The 21011-nt window shown below is 42.3% G+C and overlaps 1 protein-coding gene across 16 annotated transcripts in view; it reads left to right on the top strand.

Moving 5' to 3' along the window:
• Nucleotides 1-21011, top strand: part of LPP (LIM domain containing preferred translocation partner in lipoma) — a 639752-nt gene that overhangs the window by 111380 nt on the left and 507361 nt on the right. For 11 of the 16 annotated variants that reach the window (XM_081077930.1, XM_081077934.1, XM_081077933.1 and 8 more), the window contains one exon: nucleotides 18843-18935. The exons of the other annotated variants lie outside the window; for them this stretch is intronic. Coding sequence is in view for 1 of the 11 variants with exons in the window: in XM_081077922.1 (XP_080934048.1) it covers nucleotides 18843-18935 (93 nt within the window). In the remaining 10 variants the exon portion in view is untranslated. The remainder of the gene's footprint in view (nucleotides 1-18842; nucleotides 18936-21011) is intronic. 16 annotated transcript variants of the gene reach the window in all.

Here is a 21011-nt window from a genome sequence, read left to right as displayed (position 1 = left end):
CTTTCTGAATTACCGAGAAGTTAATCCTTCCAAATTTCATTAGGAGAGGGACTGAAGAAACACCATGAAAATTGATAGGCAAGTCTTCTAGGCAAGACTTTAATTCAGTCCTTTCATTTGGTACTTAAATCTAGTCCTTTCTAGGTCCTGTCCTCTTCATCAACTGTTATTTCTTTTAAGGATTCTGTAGTCACTTCTATTTTAGTTCCAGAGCACATGGTATTCTCAAGAGGTGGAAACTGGCATCTTTCTCCAATGGCCAGGGCCTTTCCTGGCTTTGAAGCATCAGTTTCGGAATAAAACATCATTTGGCTGCATAGAGAGGCTTTGCTTTTCCTCTTGGGGTTTCATCCAGGGAATGGCCTGCCTTTTCTTTGTCTTGGGTGTGGGTCACTCTGATTCACATTTGGTGAATATACGGCAACTGCCCACCGGGAGCCATGAACTGTGTTTTTACCTGTGTGATCCCTCCCACCTCATGAAAATGAGTGAACAGAAGTATAAGCTGAATCTTGCTGTTTTCCTTGGTGACTCTCAGGGACAGTGACCCCTTCTAGCTGGGCATTATTTATTCAATCAATAAATACTTATTGAGTACTTGCTATATTCCAGGAACTCTTCTTAGTGCTGGTCAGTGAACAAAACTATGTCCTTTCAAGCTAACATTTGAAGGATGTAATGGAAGTATGATTTAAAAAAAAAATGACTTAACAGAAATGTGCTTAAAGAAATAAACACAACAAACTAAACACACAAGAGCTCTTTCCTTCAGGCCTTTTCTCCTGCCTGCTCTTTCTCTTGTCTCCTGTGTTTCTTTTTGTTTTTCCTCTTTATAGCTGACTCAACACCCTTTGTTCTCTTCACCAACCTTATCAAGACATCTGTCCTTTCTTCTCCTTCCTTTCTTTGTCTCCTCTTGTGCCGGCTTATGCTTTGCACGTGGGGATGAAGCAGAGGAGGCCCGAAGCTGGCTGTGTCCCAACTTCATAGTCATTCCTTGGCTGTTTCTGTGGTCCTGCTTCCTCCTCAGGCATGCTGTGGTGGGTAGATGCCTCGGCTGTAAACCTGGAGTCGAGTGGCCAGTGGGGTTTTGGGTGCCTACCCAGCAGTACTGCATTGTCAGGAGCCTACTGAAGAAATAAATGCGTGTGGCCCCAAAGCCTGGGTGCCCCCGTGTACTGTCATCTCAACGGGGCTTCTCTCAGGAAGTCTTCCTTGATTCTCCCCTCTCTTAATTTTTGTAATGCATCTATGCCTGAATAGGAGCTCAGTAAATTGTAGTTTCTGAAGCCTTCTGGCTCTTTATCTGGGCTTGACTTCAAGGGACTTACTCTATTCATGGTTATTGTGCCCACTTCTTACCCCTCTAGGTGGCATGGACTATGTACATGTGTATTAAAAAAAGTGTGTTAAATGAACTGGGGGTCAGGTGAGCAATTTATCCCTATGAACACTAGTTCCTTCTTTGGGGATGAGGATCTAGGAGACACATTTAATACTCAATCCTAGATTTTAGTGGCTCAAATGCTGAAGGTTGACCTCTACAGTGACCAAATGGTTGAATTTCCACTCAAGCCTGAGGTTTGCAGGTGTCTGACTATCCCTGGGCTATTGTCATCTACTGCTATACTAGATATTTGAGTATGGGACCAGAGGTAACTCCTTAGTAGATACAAAGTAGAACTTTGGGATAGGTCTTTTCTTTTCTGTCCCCATGATCTAGACCTCTAACTTCATGCTTTACTTCTTGCCTTTTATTTCTGTTCTTGGATTCCATCTTCCAGCCTCTCTTTAGATCACGCATGGTTACCATGATAACTCAACATTTATTGCACACGTACTAAATGTCAGGCACTGAGTAAATTACTTTCCATACCTCGTTTCATCGAATTCACAAAGCCAACCTGTGCGGTATGTCTGAGTATTATCCATATTAGATGGATGAGGAAATAGGCTTAGAGAGATTTAAGTAACTTGCCCAATGTCACCCAACTTGTAGTGGCAGGTTCAGGGTTAGAAGTCAAATCTCTCTGACACCAATTTTGATATCTGAATTACTCTCCTCACCTGTGGTTTCCTCTTCTGCCTTCATCTTCTTATCTTGCTTGGTCCACATTTGACAACCAAGAACCGCGCAGGTGGTTGGAAGGAGTGCTCTGTCCTCACCTCTTTCTCCCATTGGCACCTAAGCCTGAGTGTTGCTATACTCGTCTGACCTCTCAAGGCTGACTCGACTCACAAACACGCTCTAATGGGTTCATTGTTTTTCATGGGTTACTTGGATTATCACCAGCTAGGGTCAGCTTAACACTTGCTTTATATGCCTGTTGATTCAGATCTCCTCTCAGTGTTTTTCCACACATAGCAAAGACCCTATGACCATATTAATTGACAGCAAGTACGTCTCTGCATGTCTCTCATAATATAACCTGTTATAATAAGATCTAGAGGCATACTTGACAATTTGGGAGGAGTAGAAGAATGGAGAGTGAGGTTTGGAGAGAGGTGTGGCCTTTATCTCTTCGGTTGGATGATGGTGGGCATAGCTTAGCCACTTGAAATCATCATGCTCTCCAGGGAACTGCCTCAGCCTGAGGCACTTATATTATTGATGCTTAGCATTTTTGTTTTACTTTACATTTGCAAAGTGCTTTCCAGTGATTTATTAGCTGTTCTTGTTTTTAATAGCCCCTGGAGGTAAGTTGATATGCAGCCTTCTGAGAACGTAAATGCATAGAGAAGGCTCATCTCATCAGATATTATTGGATCTGGGGTCAGGACTCTGAACCTCTGGGATAAGGCCATTCGGGGTCATTGCCTCATGAGGATTAATAGGAGATCAAGTGGACTTAACTTCAGTTCCCAGAGTCTGTAAGGCAGGGGTGGAATGATGGCAGCTATTTAAAGAAATTGCATAGAAGCCATTATCAGAAGACCTGAATTCCAGTCCTGACTGCATTTGACCAACTGTATTGACCTTGAGCAATTGCTTTCCCTATCAATGTCTTGGATTCACCCTCTGGTAAAACAAGATTATCTCCTAAGTCCCTTTACATCCAACATTATGTTAAATTTAATTCCGTTACTTTGGACCCCTCCTCTGGAAGGGGTAGCCAATGAATTATAGGACAGGGAACATGTGTATAATCGAAACCATTAGGGGATATGTATTAAAAAGGTGCTCACTTTCCTTTTTCCAGGATCCAAGGACTAACTGACAATGATATGCCTTCACATTCATTTTAAGAAGCACATAATCTTTGTGCACTATAGAACTGAGAGAGTGAGTGGAGCTGCTAGAGGAGAGTCAGACTGGAGCCAAGACCATCAATCCTGCATCATATGAGTGTTGTAGAAAGTAATTAGCAGGCCTGATTATCTCCCTGGTTCAACACACGTTTTAGGGATGTGATGTAATGTGAGGAAACATTTAGTTGTCAGATTTTAGGGCTGTATCAAATTTATTCTTGCAGGAAAAGTCTAGTTGTCCTGGCAACCTGAAATTGATTTTCTTTTTGCTCGTCAGCTGAAACTGGTCCCCTTTGAATCATTCCTCTAATTTAATATAGAGAACTGTATGTCCCTACCTGGTGACCAAATCGTTCTTAATGACAGGTAACTCCAGCAAATGATTCCTCTTTCCTGCCTGAGCCAGAAGCTATAGTTTATTACTGTCTTCACCCTATGTTGTTCTCTTTGTAGTTATTTATTTTCCTATGGAGTCAGGTGTAGAAGTAAAGTGGCATTCAATTAATTAAGAATTTAATCAGGCCTGTAGAGCAATGATGTAATTGGCAGCCAATCACGGCCTTTCATTTTCATTACCTCCTGGGCAGGAGTGGGGTTAGAATGGGCTCCAGGACAGGGAGTTCTTTTGTGGGGCTCTCTAGCATTTCTGTAGCCTGGGGATGGTGACGTAATGGCCCAGGTGACAGAAATTGGAGCTGCACATCTGTTTTCTGCCTCTGCCAGTCATCTTTATCATGGAAGGGGGGGGGGATCTTTAAACTAGGAAGGGTAGAATCGACATCACTAAGAAGAAATTGATGCTCACAACAGATGAGGAGGTTATGAGAGAGCCGTTAGCTCTGGTAGATGATTGTAACGTTTGTGGGCCACACATACTGCATCTCAGGATACGGAGGAGTACTTCTGATGGTGACTGTACAAATGCTGCCAATAATTTTGAGGAAAACTGGAAATCAGCAGAAATGCCATAAGTGAGAGATGAGGAAATAGATACCAGTTATTGAAAAAAACAGGTATCCGGAGTCTAGAATCTGCTGACTTTGTTGTGATTCCTGGTGTAATTCTAGACTGGCTTACAGGTGATTTATGAGTCTTTGAAAGGAAGCTGTACTCACGAGGAGCCAGAAAAGGGTCACTTAGCCATTTCCCTTTTTGTTTGGGTTAATCAGTTGGTGGATTTGAGTGACATCAAGACACAGTGCAGACTGTGCAAGCTTTGGAGTTAGAAGGTCTGGGTTTATATCCAGGGCGTTTGCTTAGTAGGCACATGACCTTAGGCGATTTGCTTAACGTGGATGACTCAGCTTCCTCTTCTATAAAACGAGGTTAATTATGGGTCTAAGAGAAACGCTGCTGTGAAGGCTAAATGAAATAGCGCCTGTGACGTGCTTAGAACAACACCTTGGCAATATTAAGCATTCAATAAATGTTGCTCTGATTACACTTAGTAGGAAGACATTTGAATTTAGTAAAACATTTAAAATTTTTTACATATTTATGGATGAGATGGAGATATGTAAGCTGGGTTGTGGAATAGACAGTGAATGATTTTAAGGGTCCATGAATGAATACACACTTATTAGTAACATGGATGGAGAAAGAGTCCTCCTGATGGGAGAAACTTCAAAGTCACATTGCAAGGGTGAGGATATAGGGAGAGGAAGAGTTTGTGACCATTTTGGCAACTTACCAAATCCCTTCCCACTCCTTTTTTTCTTTCCTCAAGAAGTAATAATCATTAACAATTTGGTATGTGTCTAGTTTCCCCCCATACATTTATATTTTTATAAATATATGTTTATATTTTGGTTAATGAAAAATCAAAAATTATTTGCACAAATTTTACATTCTTTGTTCATAAAATACCAGGACTATTAAAATGGGAACAGTCACAGAACTACAGTACCGTGCTTGACTTATATTTGATTATCCTTAACATCTGCAGGCAGAGTGCTACCTTTGCTGTTTTGCCTTCTCATCATGGCCTTTGGGAGCCATTTTTTCTGGCTTCCTTTCATCCTTCCTTCCTTGTCCCTTGTTTTCCTTTCCCTTCCCTTTCTTCCTGTCTACCTCCCTGACTTTCTTTATTATTGTTTTTAAAGCTCTTGTACTTAAGTTTAAAATGGGTCTTAGTGACGAGGCACTTACAATGATGCTGTACGCCTTTGGAGAAGCAGGCCTAAGCCACCTAGTTCCAGCTCTGAATTGTCACGTCTTCAGCAGTATACTTTCTTGGCCTGCTGTTTTCTCATTGTTAACACTGGTCGTTGAGATACCATTGTTCAGCCTCAAGAGACCATGATGGGGCCTGAGTGATACATGCCTTATATCCTTCCCTGTCCTGTATACAGGGTAATAGGAGGTTGGAGTCATACACAGGCACATTTCTTGGGTGAATGGAGGGGTACGTTTTATTTTGCTCACTGAGAGGAGTGAGCTCAGAGCCTTTGTCATGAGACTTGTGGTGTGTTTTCCTAGTCCCCCAATATCTCTGTCATAAGGGATACCCCTGTTCAGGGCCCTACCTGGTCTGACTTCAGGCTACCTCTCCACATGCTCCCTGACTCCTGTCCACCCCATGATCATACTCTTCATTTCACGTTGGAGAGCTGTCATGCATTGGCGAGCTCTGCCAGGCAATAGCCATCAATAAGCAGCTCAAATTCTACCTTTCCAGAAATATCAGCTTTCTCATTTGGAATCATGTTTCTCTTCCTACATTCCCCATCCCATAGTTTATATTTTCAGAAACCCATTCACAGACCTTTTATTTTCATGGGTGGTATCTCTTTCCAGGCTCTGATCTTCAGAGGGCAGGAATCTCAGCCTCTGGAGCCTAGCTCAGTGGCTGGCATTTATAGGCACCCTGTGAGTATGCGTTAAATTGAATTACTTAGAAGGCTTGAGGGGTTGAGAGGTTAACTACAGTTAACCCAAGGAACTAGAAGGGCTCTTGGGAAGTAGTATAGGAGTATATAGCTTTTATGAGCAGCTCTCGGCTTATCCCTGGGCTACTTCTTAATCCTGTGTCTCTAGAGATAGAGGGAAAGGTGGTGTCTACTTAAGATGCTTTCAACATTTCTGGTAAGATTAGGTCTTCCCCAAGCTCTCAAGTTCTCAGAGTATCAACCCTCTTTCTACCCGAAAAGCTTACCTTTTGAAGAGGAGGCAGTTTTTCACATGATGGCCTCTGAATTTCTGACTCTAATTATTAACCTTCTTGAAGAAGAATTTGCAGTTGTCCCTATTACAAGGAAGGCCGATGTGCCAAGGTGTTGCAGTTGTGGAACTGAGTGAAATTCCAGCGTGTTTTATGATGTTGCTTTTTGGGAAATTTCAGTCCAGGGTCGGGCTGTGCTCACATGGTGTGCTCGATAAATCCACTTTCCACCATCATGTTGGGGTCTTAACTCAAGTACTACTTGTCAAACACCTTCTCCTGACTTGCAGATCAGATTTTATATGTACGACTGAATACTGCTTCCAGTGACACGTGCACAGAAAAATCCTTTATGTTTACCATGTCACATGAGAGAATTTACATGGAGAGGGGATGCATGAGGCAGAGGAAAGAGAAAACGAGCAAGCCCAGCACACCTGGTTTCAGTCCCAAATCTGCCAGAGACATATTGTGTGACATGGGGGCTTAGTTTCCAGATCTGTAAAATGGGGGCACTAATAATTAGTAGGAAGGGTTGTATATAAATTAACTGAGATTATTTAGGTAAACAATGTGGCAGAGCACCTGTCACTTTTCCACACTGGTGTATCCCAGTGTCCCAGTGTAGTTTCATAGACTTGGTTATGAGCCCAGTTCCAATAGCTGTTAGGAATGATTTACATAACTTCAGTGAGGCTGACTTATTAAATCTGAATCACGATTTCAGTGGATTTTATTTGGGATTAAACGCAGCTTGCATGCTAAGTTGTAAAGATTAGAAGATGTTTGTAAAAGTTCTGCTGCTGTGGTGTTTCTCAGCATCTGGCCCAGGAATTGACACTCACCACTGGCCAGCTTCTCTGGAGTTGGTGACATGCTCTGGGGTGACATGCCTCAGAGGTGCGACTGAAGCTCATCTCTATTGGCCATATTTCCTTCCTGTATCCTGGGCTCGAAAACTTTCTTTCTAGAAACAAGACCCATAGACCTAGTTATGGAGATGCTCCCTTTAGAAAGATACAGACCATGGCACATATGGAGAACTGCAGCCAGCATATTGAAGGGTGTTTTTACAGCTTTCTTATGAAGAGCTATTGAAGGGCTGGTAGCATTTTACACAGAGAAAGATGGATTTGGGGAGGGAAGGGAAGGTTGGGATTGGTGATGGAGAAGTGAGTGCTTGTCCAGGGTGGAGGTGAGCAGAACTAACCGAGGCCAGTGGCAGGTGAGGATGGAGAATCGGGGCTAGCAGGAGGGGCTGAGCAGAATAAGGGGGGTGAGAACTAGAAGGCTCAGGGCAGAGGTGAAGGGTTCTGCTCTGAGCATTGGGTGCAGAGGCTGGAGCCACTGCACAGACATCTAGGGTGTAGTTGCAGTGCTTTGGCGGATACGAAATACAGGGGCTTTCTGTTGTCACCGTCCCTCTAAGTAAATGAAGGGATGGTCCCGTGTGTGTGTGTGTGTGTGTGTGTGTGTGTGTGTGTGTGTGTGGTTGTGTGTGTGTGTGTCTGTGTATGTGCATGTGCGCATGAGTGAGTATTAGTAACAGGACCAAAGAAGTAGGGGACTTACCCAAGGCCAAAGAGCTAGGAAACATCTTTCATTTGCTTAAAGTACTGAATTTAGTAATGACTGTGAGTGACAGAAATGGGCAGGGGGAGCCTGTAGGGAAAGGGCCTCAGCCCCATTTCCTGCTCCCTCCCAGGCAGGTAGTGAGTAGGAGTTTTAAGTTTCACTGTTTGATAGCATCACCTACTCTGCTTTCCCAGAAATTATTCCTCGAAGTATGACTCGAATCGTTACTCTGTTGGGAGATGTGTCAGTTCAGAGCTGACTTTCTACTCGGGTTGTTTACTGAAGAAATGGTGGCACTGGCAATTCAGAGGTGGCCTAATCGAGTGAAAAGAACAGAGCATTCAGGGTTTGGTGGCCTGAACCTGAGTGCTAGCCCTGCCTTTAGATACCTAGGAGAACTGGGCATGTGAATCGGCTTCTTAGTGCCTCCACTTTTCCTCCTGTAAATTGGGGGATCCTATTAGATAAGGATGTTGTCACAGTGCTTTGCAAATTGCAGTGTTGGACATAGTACAATAAAGATAGAGGGGTGTCTGTAAATGGTTGTTTCTATGTGTGTAAAAGAGTATAAGGAGGTGGTTATTTGGTCAGTACCTGAGGGTGGTGCAGATCTCTGATATTAGGGTAATGCCAGCTTTTTGGGGGGGCAGAGGGAGGGTTAGGAGTCTTGGAACATTGTGGTTAGTAACTAACAGTAGAATCTAACGACTGCTTGGTTCTACCCTGCCCTGGGCTAATCACCAGAACCAGCATTCCTCCCCTGACCCTGGGCCCCTAGCTATGGGCTGAGGATCTCCTAGCTCCTGTGTTATTTTGGGAGAATTTATAAACTTCTAGGCCTTCATTTCTTCATCTTAAAAATGGGGATGGTGCTCAGCTCAGCTCTGCATGCATTGTGAGGAGCAGCTGAAGAAGGGGATATGAAGACCCTTTGTTCTGTTGAACTGTTGGTATTTTTGGAGCACATTTCCTCTCTTTTCTCCCTCTGCTCATGTCAAAGTGATATCTCTGGTTTTGAAAAGACGAACTGGTAAAGGAAGAGATGGGGCTTATAGAGACAAGTGACTTTCCAAGGGCCCTGAGTGAAGTGGAGTCCTGGGATTCATGCCCAGTTTTGTCACAATATGTCAAATTCCACCATTCAGTACAAGCCTGATTTGTCCATGCCTAAGACCTACCCAGGGGGAGACAGAAACTTCTGGAAATGTTGTCAGCTTTTTGAAGCCGTGGAATGGATGGGAGAAGACTCTGGTGTGGCTACTGTGGGTGCTGAGGTTCCTGTTCACTGGCCCTTGTGTCCAGCTGGGACTAGTTACTTGGGTGTTTGGGTTTGGGGTGATTGAACAGTCCTGTAACCAGAGGACCTATGGTGTGCTTGGCAGCAGGCAGGAAGTAGTCAGAAAGCAAAACTGCTTGTCTTGACCCCAGAACCCACGTACTCTGGATGCAAGATTAAGTCCTCTGATCCTCAGTTGCCCTAGCTATGGCAGCTTCTGGAGAAGAGGATTTTTTTTCTCCTTCTGCTTCATGGAGTTCATATGGAAATCAAATCAGAGAAGATATTTATTTTTTGTAAATAATATTGCAATATTCAGATATCATTAGTTTCTGTTTTTAAAATAGGCAGCTGACTGCTTTGCTCCTCCCAGAGTAAGTATATTGATGGAAAAAGAAAACCAGTTGAGTTCCTGAGGACAAATGGTAAACAGTGCTGTCTTTTTTCATTTGGTGTTTGAGGTTTCTGAATTTAAGCCTTGACCATTTCAAATATATACTGGGGATACGTGGCAAAAGGGGACCATGTGAATCAAAGCACAAGTTCCACAATCTTAGGTACCCACCTGATCTATCTATCTATCTATTTATCTGTCTGTCTATCTATCATCTGTCTATCTATCTGTCTATCTATCTATCATCTATCTATCTATCTATCTATCTATCTATCTATCTATCTGTCAATCAATTTATCTATCTATCATCTGTCTATCTATCATCTGTCTGTCTATCTATCATCTATCTATCATCTATCTATCTATCTATCTATCTATCTATCTATCTATCTATCTATCATCTATCTATCATCTGTCTATAGCTTGGCTTACGATATTCAGTTCTACATGGATACTGGGGCTTTAATCCCCATTTTTTAATGCAACTCAGGGACACTCACTTCTCATAGAGACTTGACCATTGGGCTCTAGAAGGTCCCTGTTTAGGCAACTGAGGCCTGGCAAGACCACACATTGAGGAAATGACAAAAATCAAGATGAGAAGCAAGCTCTTTGGATCCTCAATTCCCTGCTCTTTTTGACACATCACTCTTCCCTCCTGTCAGGTGAAGAGAGAAGCCAGATGGTTTGACAAATGGTTCTTGTTGCTGTCAAATCTGCCTTTTCTTTCTGCTCAGACAGTTCTTACCTTCCCTTTTGGGGAGAGATGAGGTGGAGTGGGCAGAGAAGGAGGGAGGTGGATGGAGGAAGAAAGACATTTTATTGCCTGCTTCTTTATGTAGCAGAGAGGACCAATAAGCTCTCATTTCTGTGTCAAGAAGCAAAGCTAAGGCAATGTATGTAATCATCACCTTGAATTTAAAGCACATACAGGCCTAGAAATGGCAGGTTGTATTAGGAGACAACGTTGATTTCATATATATTCATCTTAAAAAAAAACATGTTTAAGATGCTATATCCATAAATACTAATAAGGCTGTCTGATTCTAATTTTCAGGTGAGATTAGCATTTTATTGAGTATTTTATCTGTCAGATTCAATACTCAATGTACCATCCTCCAAGGCTTATTAGCATAATTGCTGTGCTTAAGCAACAATAAAAAATTCAGCAGTAAAATAGCAGTTAGTACAGGCAATTTGTTATCAAAAGCTTTTACTTAAGGACAGCTCCATCCTGCATTTATTAGAAAGTTAGGGTTATAATTTATTTTTATTTGGAAAAACGAAAGGGGAGGGGAACAATTTTACTTTTATTGTTTTGGAAATAATAGAGAAATTAAAAAAAAAAACAACACTGCCTCTCTGGAAAATTGTTCACATCCCTTCTTCCGTTGCGGAAAGCAGCCTGTGATCAGAATAGATGCCATTTGTGAGGCACGTTGGCTCAGACAAAAGTCGCTCTCCTTGGCATTGGAATAAATGGGTAGTAATGTCCATTTATGTTTGTATGAATGTTTCCAAAACACTTTTACATCTCTTTGTTGCTTAAGTCTCACACCGGTCCGGTGAGGGCGCCGTTCGGAGAATAGAAGACTGTGTGGGAAAGACATGTTCCAGAGGAGGCAGGTGAATGGCAGAGCTGAGGGACAAGATCTGGTCTTCCAGCCCCTGGGCCTGTGGCAGCATTGTATCTCTTCACACCGTCGCCCAAAAATCCTGGTGTGAGCACTATTTCTCATGTCCTGTGGTGGATGGTTTTCATCCTAGCTCTTTTCCATAGATGCACAAACACGTGCGTGAGCCCACACACACATTAGTTTTCCCCTCAAATTTAATGATGTACTTTTGCAGCTGTTCTTCCTTTGATGTCCTAGTTGAAGTCATTCTGTCATATGAACTTTCTCTTAGTATCAAATGTCCTCCATTTCTTGCACTTATGATCTCTCTCTCTCCCCCTATCTCTCTCTCTCTCTCTCTCTCTCTCTCTCTCTCTCTCTCGCTCTCTCTCTCTCTCTCTCTCGGTTTCATGACTGAGGAAAGGACTTGTGATTTCCATCTGTGAAGGAACTGGTGCAAAAATGAATGATTTCATGAGTAATAACAGCAGTCTTTAGATAAGACAGAGATAAGATTTTCAAATGTGGAGATTGGGAAACCACTTTCCTTCTTTATTTCTTGGGAAATGTATCAAAAATAAATAAGAACTTGAACTTGAGGCTTTTTAATGTGGATTAGACTTCAATTATGGGTAATAATTTCCACCTTGAATATAAAATTTTGGGTGAAAATGGACAACTGAAGTTATGTTTGCATCTTAGATTTTCTTTCCACGGTAAATTTAGAGAAAGATCACATAATCATGGACTCTGAGCATCTCAAATGTGCGGGGTTCTCTGCTGGCCCCTGTAGCGTTTAGCAACCAGATCAAACCGGGCAGGGAGACTCAAGGCCAGTTTAGACTATTAGAAAGGATATTAATAACTGAATATCGTGTTTGGTTTTGAGCAGCTATTATATAACAGCAGTGCTAGTAACAAGTTTTCGTAGAGTATGCCATTTAATCTTAATGTTTCTCTCAATTAGTCATTGAATTAATTTTTATTGAGAACTTGCTATGTACCAGTCACTGTCACTGTTCTCCACGCATCTTCTAATTTGTTTTTTATAAGAATCCTATGAGATGGTGGCAGGTAGGTTGTTTTCTTTGGTTAGGTGAGAAAACTGAAGCAGAGAGAGGCTAAGTCACATGTCTCAGTCACACAACTAATAAGTGATGGAACCTCTCTGGTTTTCCTGTCTCCTAAACACATGTTCTTTCTACTGTACCACTTGGCAAAAGCTGAATGAATAGATAGGTAGGTAGACAGTGCCCGTGGTGATTAGAGGACTGTGCAGTGTATCGATGTCAGAGCTGGTACAGAACCTGGGGGTTGACAAAGAGCACTAAACTTGAAATTGTACAGGGGTACAACCCTAGTGTGTTTCTTGGCGTTTATAAAACCCTGTTACAGTATCTCTTAGAATCTCAGTACCTTCCTTTGAATTAGGAATAATACAATCTCTCTCCCATTGTCGTTGTGAGAATAAATTAGAAAATGTGAGAATCTCCAAAGGTGCCGGGTTCATGGTGTATCTTCAGCCAGTGTTGAAAGTATGCGTGAACAGGAAGTGTTGTGCATTGGTTAGGGACAGCCGCCAGAGCCAGACTGCCTGGGTTTAAATCTGCTCCCCCACGTAATATTGTATGACTGGGCAAACAGCCTCACTCTCTGTGAATTTCGTCATCTATAAAATGGACTTACTTCATGAGGTCATTGTAAGGGTTCAGTAAGTTAGAAATAAGTTAAAATGTATGTTTAGCATGGTTAACACTGCCTGACACAGCGGGCTCTGTATACATGTGCTCTTATTATTCAGTTGTACTACAGTTATGACGAAGGTCAGGTAGAAAGTGAACAGTTTAGGACTGCTTTAGGACCTGGCCTGTTCACTCAAGGACAGCGTAGCCTGGGACACAGGAGTTGCATTTGCAGAGCCACCAGTGACCTTGAGAAGTTTTTGGCTTCTCTATCCTTGACCCTTGCTTATCTGTAGATGATAATTCATAGAGTACATTTCAGATGATAGTGTGTTTGGGGAGTGTATTCACATCCTTGATAAGCTCATTCATGGAGCATTGCCATATGGCTACTGAGGGTCACTTGCTGGTCAAAGATGGTCTGTAAGGGGGAATTTTTTCTGTGTCATTAGGTTCTATCTTCCCTTAGTCTGCATGTGCCTTGGTTCTGTCCTCAGAGCTGTCTCCCATTTTCCTCCTCTCTAAAAGGTGTTGATATACTGGGGCCACCTCTTCCTGGTACCGTTTCTCCTGCATCAGAAGGAGGTGGGTGGCAATTTTGGCATGCCACTTTTTGAAAGGTGATATACTCTACCATATATTTCACACACATTTAACATGTAAGAATATACTGAAAAACACTTAACTTTAAAGTTGTGCTGCTGAGAGGATAGCCCTAAGATGGAGGATTCTTCAGGATCTTGTGCTTTCTTAGACTTATTGTCCTAAACAATTTACAAATTACAAACCTTTACAAATCTTCTATATATGAGTGTGTGTGTGTGTGTGTGTGTGTGTGTAGCTTCCTGGAATTGGTAGTGTTTATTTTTGGGGTGTATCTTGGCTTATTCAGAATAGAAACAGAAAGGTAAAAATGTTTGTTCATGTCATTTAAAAATGTCTTAATAGGAAAGGACATTAAGGAAATACCTTACATTGTGTATGGGGCTTTGTGGTTTTCAGAGCGCTACTTTTTTTGTGTGTGCATCTTCTGGTGGCCCTATGAGGTAGGAAAGGTAGAGCTTCTTATTTCCCTTTTAGGGATGATGTAACAGTACTCAGAGAGATGAAGTGAGTTTTCTTAAAGCAGTGATGGATGCAAATCCAGAACTTCTAACTCGGAGGTACTTTCTGCTTCAGTACCCTGATTTGCCTGCAATGAGGTCATTCTTACCAAACGTACCCAGGTTACACAGAGTAATAATAAATCTAAAAAAATGCTTACCTTTATTTTCCATTGGTTTAAAAGTTAACTGTGATTTATATTAACTTGTTTCTTCCCAAGTATAAACAGCAATGAATCTCTAGGACTTTCTGTTAAACCAGTATGTATTTTCAAAAATCAAATGTCAAAGTATTTCCTGAAACTTGCTTTAATGAATAAGAGAGGTGAAGGTAAAATGCCTTCTGTGCATGAGGTAATTAGGAAACAGGATGTATGAACTTGCTACGGGAATTTAAAGAATACTTGTATTGATGTACAAACTGGATGAGTATATTACAGAGGGTTTCATGCTGGCAGAAATTTTAACAGAAAGAAGTTCTCCTTATGTGTGTCAATTGTTTTTGGTTTCCATGAAAACCTGATCTGTTCCATGCGTTGGATCCAAGGTGGTTACATACACTTACATTACAAAAACCAGAAGCATGAGTTGGACTTTCAGTTCTGATTGCAAGGTGCCTTTATCTGGAAGCTTGGTGTGTCCTCAGGATACAGAACAGGGGAACAGAGATGCTCTTGAGCTTCTTATGGCTAGGATTCAATGCTATTCTTGCAGGGGCTGTGGGGTGGGGGTTAGTTGGGCAGGTGGGAAGAACTGAGTTCTCTTTGACAACTGTGTTTGAGTCCCTTAGACACATGGCACCACATAAGCCCAGTGTTGTATTATTAGCCTATTGGACCAGAGTATGGATTAGCTTACATGTATTTTGGAAGCCTGTTTCTTTACTTCACACCACATGGTTTCTTAGGTGACTACTTCTGAGTGAATTGGCAGCTTCCTGACAGTGTCTTAAAAAGCCTGCTTTAGAAGGAGGCAGAAAGTGTTTGGGTTTGGACTGATGACTCCCTTGACTTTCCATCTTTGATGGTTTCTTTTTTGGTCTATATTATTTGCTGATGTGGGTGCTGAAATTGGCCCTCATTCATGTCCCAGATACTGATGGGCTTGTATTAATATTTTTTCAGGGCATGCATAGCTATGAATTCTCTTATCTCCATGAATGTTTATGTGCCGCCTATGTGTGTCTTGTAATAATTAGCTCCCGTTCTACAAACAAGATCAGAAATGAAATCACTAGCATGGCAAGTGAGATGTAAGAAGCAGAAGATTCCCTTCTCTGAATTTCTGTCACATGCTTAATTCTGTTTAATCTGCCATTGAGTGACAAATCGGTGGATATTGGTTTTGTCTCTTTTAGATTTTGAACTCCTGCAGGGAAGATGTCATATTTTATTAATCACCATGATGATTTCGGGCACATAGTAGGTGCTTGTTACTAAGTAGTTGGATCATATCTTAAGCAGCTGAAAAAGGTGGTTTTCCTTGAGAGAGAGATCGTTGTGAGTGTTGCTCCTTCAGTGCATTCCAAGCTATGTTCGGCGGCGCTCTGGGGGGAGTCAGAGATGCAAACACCGCAGCTCCTTCCTTAGGGAGCCACAGTTTAGCTTCATCATGTCTGTGAGAGCAGATCGTTAACTGTGAAACAACATGCAGATCGATCATCCCAAAGATGATCTAACTTTAGATTGGCTTGGGCTACAGGCTCTGCCACCTCCTCCACATTTGAGAATTCCTTAACATAGCCTCACTTTCTTCACATGTGTAATGGGATAGTCATGAGTGGATCACTGAGCGATTTATCTCCCAAGCTAAGTGCTAGATAATTTGGTATTCTTTGGTAGACAGGGATCTATTTTATTTTTGAAAGGTAGATTGCTGAATGGATAAGCAACATGTAGTATATCACCCCCCATAAGAATATTATTCAGCAATAAAGTACTGACATATGCTACTACATGAATGAATCTTGAAAACATATAGGTGAAAGAACCAGTCACGAAAGATAATGTATTATATGATTCTATTTATAAGAAATGTCCTCAATAGGCAAATCCATATAGTCTATAGAGACAAAAGGTAGATTAGTGGTTGCTGGCAGGGGTGGGTAGGGGATGAGAGTGAATGCTAATGAGCATGGGTTTCTTTTTGGGGTACTGAGAATGTCGTTTAGTAGATTGTGGCAATGTTTGCACAACTCGGTGAATATACTAAACACTGAATTGTAGACTTCCTATGGGTGAATTGCATGGTGTGTAGATTATATCTCAATAAAGCTGGTAAAAAATGAGTAGGTTGCATTTCAATCTATAAACTCTGAGGGGTGGTGCTTCAGTAAATCAAATAGTGTATAGGGTCAAGTTTTAAATTCACCTTGGTTTGTTTTGGGTCAAAAAGTCATGGGGACCTAGCAATGATGACCATGCCTAAGGGAAAATTGACAGCACAAGAGCTACCAAACTTGACAGAATCCCAGAGAGCAGTTTCTAGGCTCTTGGCCTCATGTGGAAAGGTTCTGGCTCGGTTTTTAGATGGCCATCCACTGTAGTCAGATGGCCATCCGCTGTGGCTGGGTGGCCATCAGCTGTTACCAGTTATCCGTTAGCCACTAATATAATGGGCGTTGCTATGCTGGTTGGTTAGTTAGATGATTGGTTGGCAGAGAAGCGGATGGTGGATTGTGGCTAGCAAGTGGGGTGGGTTGGTTGACAGAGAAGCGGATGGCAGGTTGCAGATCCTGTGGCTCCTGCTTCTTGTGTCTCCAGCAAGGCCACCAGAGTGATTATATAGTGGTATGAACCCCCCATCCATGGTTCCATGGGTGTTCTGTTTTGGCCTCACTGTGTCCTGCGTTCTTGTGCGGGGAGCGGGACCAGAGACCCCATATGACAATCTGTTTCTCCTCAACTTCATGCACATATTTTTAGGAACTTTGAAATTTTTCTCTTCGAGAAATGTTGATTAGTGAGATACTCCATAAGAAATAACAGGGTACTGACAGCCCTTGATTGTATAAATAGGCGTTTGGGGTTGTGTTCCTGGTTTGCTTGTCAGTACAAGAGAAATGTGTGATTATGTTGAATGGTGGTTAATTTTCTTATCCACCCATTTTAAAAATAAAGATGTACGGCTGCAAGACAGGTGCCCAGGGTAAAAAGGAGACCTGCAGCTTTGATAACGAACAAGTTCTACTTAGGGTTTAGCTTTTGAGTCCTGGCTGACTAGGCTATTGCTGATGAGTTAGGGAGCTGTGGCTAGTGCTGCACAAAGGCGTTTTCATCTACTCTTGTGTTTGTCTGGACCGCTTTCCCCATCCTTCAGGGTCATTGTCCCACCCTCTCTGACTAACTTATTGTGCCAACAGAGTTAAAAGAACAGACTAAAAGTGTGGAGGCTCAAGGGATGCCGCGCTCTCTAGCTTTGTATGTGAACAGTTCATACACAAACATTTCTCTTTGATTAAGTATCCGGTGAAACCAATTCACATGAACTCCAATTAAACTTTAATGAACAAGTGGGTGTATTAATATCAGCTGAGTAATGCAGGCAGCACGGATTCCAGTAAGTGAGTCACTTCTCTGAGCAGCTCATTCCCCATGCACGGTTAGAGTTACTAGAAAGCTTCCAGCTATATTTGAGTGGATCTGGTCTGGGTCTTGTAATTCTAGCGATCCTCGGGGCTTGTTATTCATCTAGTGACACAACCACAGTTATCCAGACCTCTGTTTTCAGAGCAAGCGTTGGGACTGGGGAAACTGGTCCACAATGAGCAGTTAGGCCCTTCATGGAGCGATGCCCATGTGGACTTTTATTTTCTTTATTACCCCTCCTCCCCCTTTTTTTTAAGTGAGAATTCTTTTTCTCCTTACACCCAGAGGCAGTGTAGGTGAAGGTCAAGGCAGTGAAGGTGGAACCCTAGTTTTGAACTAAACTTAGTCCCCCTGAATCGTACTTCCCATCACCATCTGCTGTTCTGCCTCAAGCCTACAAGCATCCCATAATTCCATGAGAGAGAGCAAGATCCTGGAATAGTGAGCTCCTGTGAACACAGACCCTGTTTCTTCTAGAGAGAGAGAATGGTGCCTACTTCCTAGGGAGGGTTAAACAAGATAATGAAGATAATGCTCTTAGTTTCTTGCCTGGTACATAAGAAGTAAATGCTAGTTAACTTGTGCCAGTGGCGGGGGCTGGGGAGGAATGCATGGAGATAAATGGGGCTCAGTCCTTGATAATGAGGGAACTTAGACTCTTCTAGAGATTTGACTTTAAAAATGTCTGTGTAATTACAGAGCAATAAAGACCAACAGCTTAGAAGAGAGAATGAACAGTGAGGATTCAGGGAATGGAGCGGTCCCTGAGGTTGGCTGCATCTGAGAAGGACGGGAGATCTTACACTGGGTGGAGGGAGGTGGTCAGGGTGGTGTGAATGAGGTAAGGGTTTGGGAAGGTAGTTTGAGGATGAAGACAGGGTGTGAGCGAAGGCAGAGGCCCAGGTGTACCCAGGCGCAAGGTACATTCAGTGCGGTTAGAGTAGACAGTATGTCATATGTTGGGGATCCAGGGACTAATTGAGACTGAACTTGCCCCTGCCTTGTGCCCAAGTCTCAGTCCCAGCTCTTTGCTCTTCCGCCTACCCTTCTTTTGTGTTCATCTAGAAATCAGATGAAAGTAATACAGTAAGTGGTCAGGCAGCTGGAGATAAAGGCTAAGTGTAGAATGGGCTTTAGGTCTGTTAGCTCAGTGGGCTTCCTAACACAGCATTCCTAAATCAGTTACCCTCTTCCTTTCAGATAACTCCTGATTGTGACAACTTCCGCAGAGGGGACTGTGCCTGTCAAACTCCTTACTTTGAGCAGCAGGGAGTGTATGCTTCCATCTTTCAGGTAAATCCCCAGGTTAGGAACAAGGGCTGAGTTGCACATGCTTAGTTCCTTCTCCAAACTCAGTAATTGGGTAACTCACTTCTCCTCCCCTGCAGACAAAGAGGGTGGTTGGATCAACACTAAAAGGCAAAAAGCAAGGTAGAAGGGAAGTGTTCTGCCCCCACAGGAGGCTTACTTGCATTTCTCACCCAAATCCCAACGGAGTTCCTTTAGGGCAAAAACAAACACACACAAAAAAACGGGATGCTGGAAGGCAAGAGAGGGTCATATTGTGGAAGCGAGGGACAGTTTTCTGAGCAGAGAAGATGTAATTCAGTCTGTACTTCAGGCTGGTTCATCTACTTAGGAAACACCAATCGAAGGTCACAGCTCCAACTGGAGGAAACAGGTCTTGTGTAATGCTGTCAGGGTCTGTGGTGCAAGAATCAACCCCCATTTCAGAAATAACAACCACCCTTCAGTGTTAAACTTCAGACATCACACGTGAATATCAGACTCTGCTTCCCTCCCAGATTTCTTTTTAGGGAATGCAGTGGGGTAAAGAAATACACTGGGTAAAGGCATGAATTCCACAATCATAGCATATGTGGGAGAGTCCCACTGAACAGGTAAATTCGATTTGTGGACATTTGGATAAATCAGAAAGGATTCTTGCAAATCAGAAATTGAACAGATTGATGATACAAATTAGGAACTATATATTGCTTATAGAAAACAAAGGGATGTATAGTAGATTCAAAACATCTAATATACAGTAAGTCAGTAGTTTATTTAGCAATTAGAGGTAGGAATTTCATCCTTTAACAACTGCATAGGATATTATTTCTTGTTTCATACAACTGAGAACAGTTTGTTATTCCCATTTTAAAGATGAAGAAACAAACATAAAGATCATTATCCAAGGAAACTTGGTTTCATCAGCCAGCTTAATCCTCTGTTTTGTACTCGGGATTTCATTTTGAAGTGAAACGGGATTTGTTTATGGGTTTTCACAAGACAACTGAATTGGACTTGATTTCGACATTCAAAGGAATCAGGGAAGTGTAATTAACTAAGCTCTCTATCTTGTTTTGGCTGAAGAGATTTGTCATAGTAATTTAGTAGCCATGATGGATTATACTTCTTTGATTTGGGGGCCTGTGACAAACTCCTTCCAATTCAGGGTTTCTCTGGCGCCTATTATTGTTTCAACAATATTGAAAGCAATATGCAGAGGGTTTGCTCACCTACCTTCACTTACTGTTATCTTTTTCAAGATCATAAACTGAATATATTGTATACATTGATTAATCAGACTTAACCAAGATGAAGACCTTTTGCAAACCCATCCCTTCAAACCTAAATCCTGCCCGGATGTGTGTTTACCTCACCCCAGGACTCCAAAGAGAATAGTTTCTCCTTTCTGGAGAACTTTGAGAGATCACACTCCTGTTCTCTTGGGGGCAGCTTTCTGTTGCCGTGGGGACGCCTCTCTGTTACCCTAGCTATTCTCTGGCCCTCTTTTCCTCCCTGTGTCTACTATGTACACAGGTAACTTCCTGGCCTCTTGACCCTCCTGGAGTCACTAGTAAAGGCACCTCATTGCTTTCCTTACCTTTGGTTCTCTTTGGTTCGCCATGTTGATGATGGCGCCAGACAGCAATAGTTCTCATCTGAGATTGTGGATCAGCTTCTGTCAGGGAAGTTTTACCAGAATTCAGATTTTCAGTCTGCATCCCTACATTTTTTTGGTGTGGCTCTGCGCATTTGAATCTCAAAAATCTTTGTAGGCAATTCTGATGGGCACCCCTGCTGAAAACCTACTGTTATCAGTTTACTTTTATGGTGTGCAGTGCTTACAGTAAAAGCTTTTTAAAAGATATTAAATCCAGTGGTTCCAGGATGAGAGAGATACACTCAGGGCATGAAAAGAGAGTGAGTAGGTTTCTAAAAGGGCGTGGTCTCAGCTGGAGAGGAAGCTGGACGATGCTGCAAGGGAACAATAGCTCAGACCATCTGCTTCTTTTATACCCTTGGCTCCTTCCCATGAGTGTTTAATCTGCCCAGCAATACTTTTGCTGTTCCTATGTTTATGTG

This window comes from Rhinolophus hipposideros (assembly GCF_964194185.1).
Source record: "Rhinolophus hipposideros genome assembly, chromosome: 2".
Lineage (NCBI taxonomy): Eukaryota > Metazoa > Chordata > Mammalia > Chiroptera > Rhinolophidae > Rhinolophus > Rhinolophus hipposideros.
Note: the sequence above shows the minus strand (reverse complement) of the source record. Positions and strands in the feature narration are given on the sequence as shown.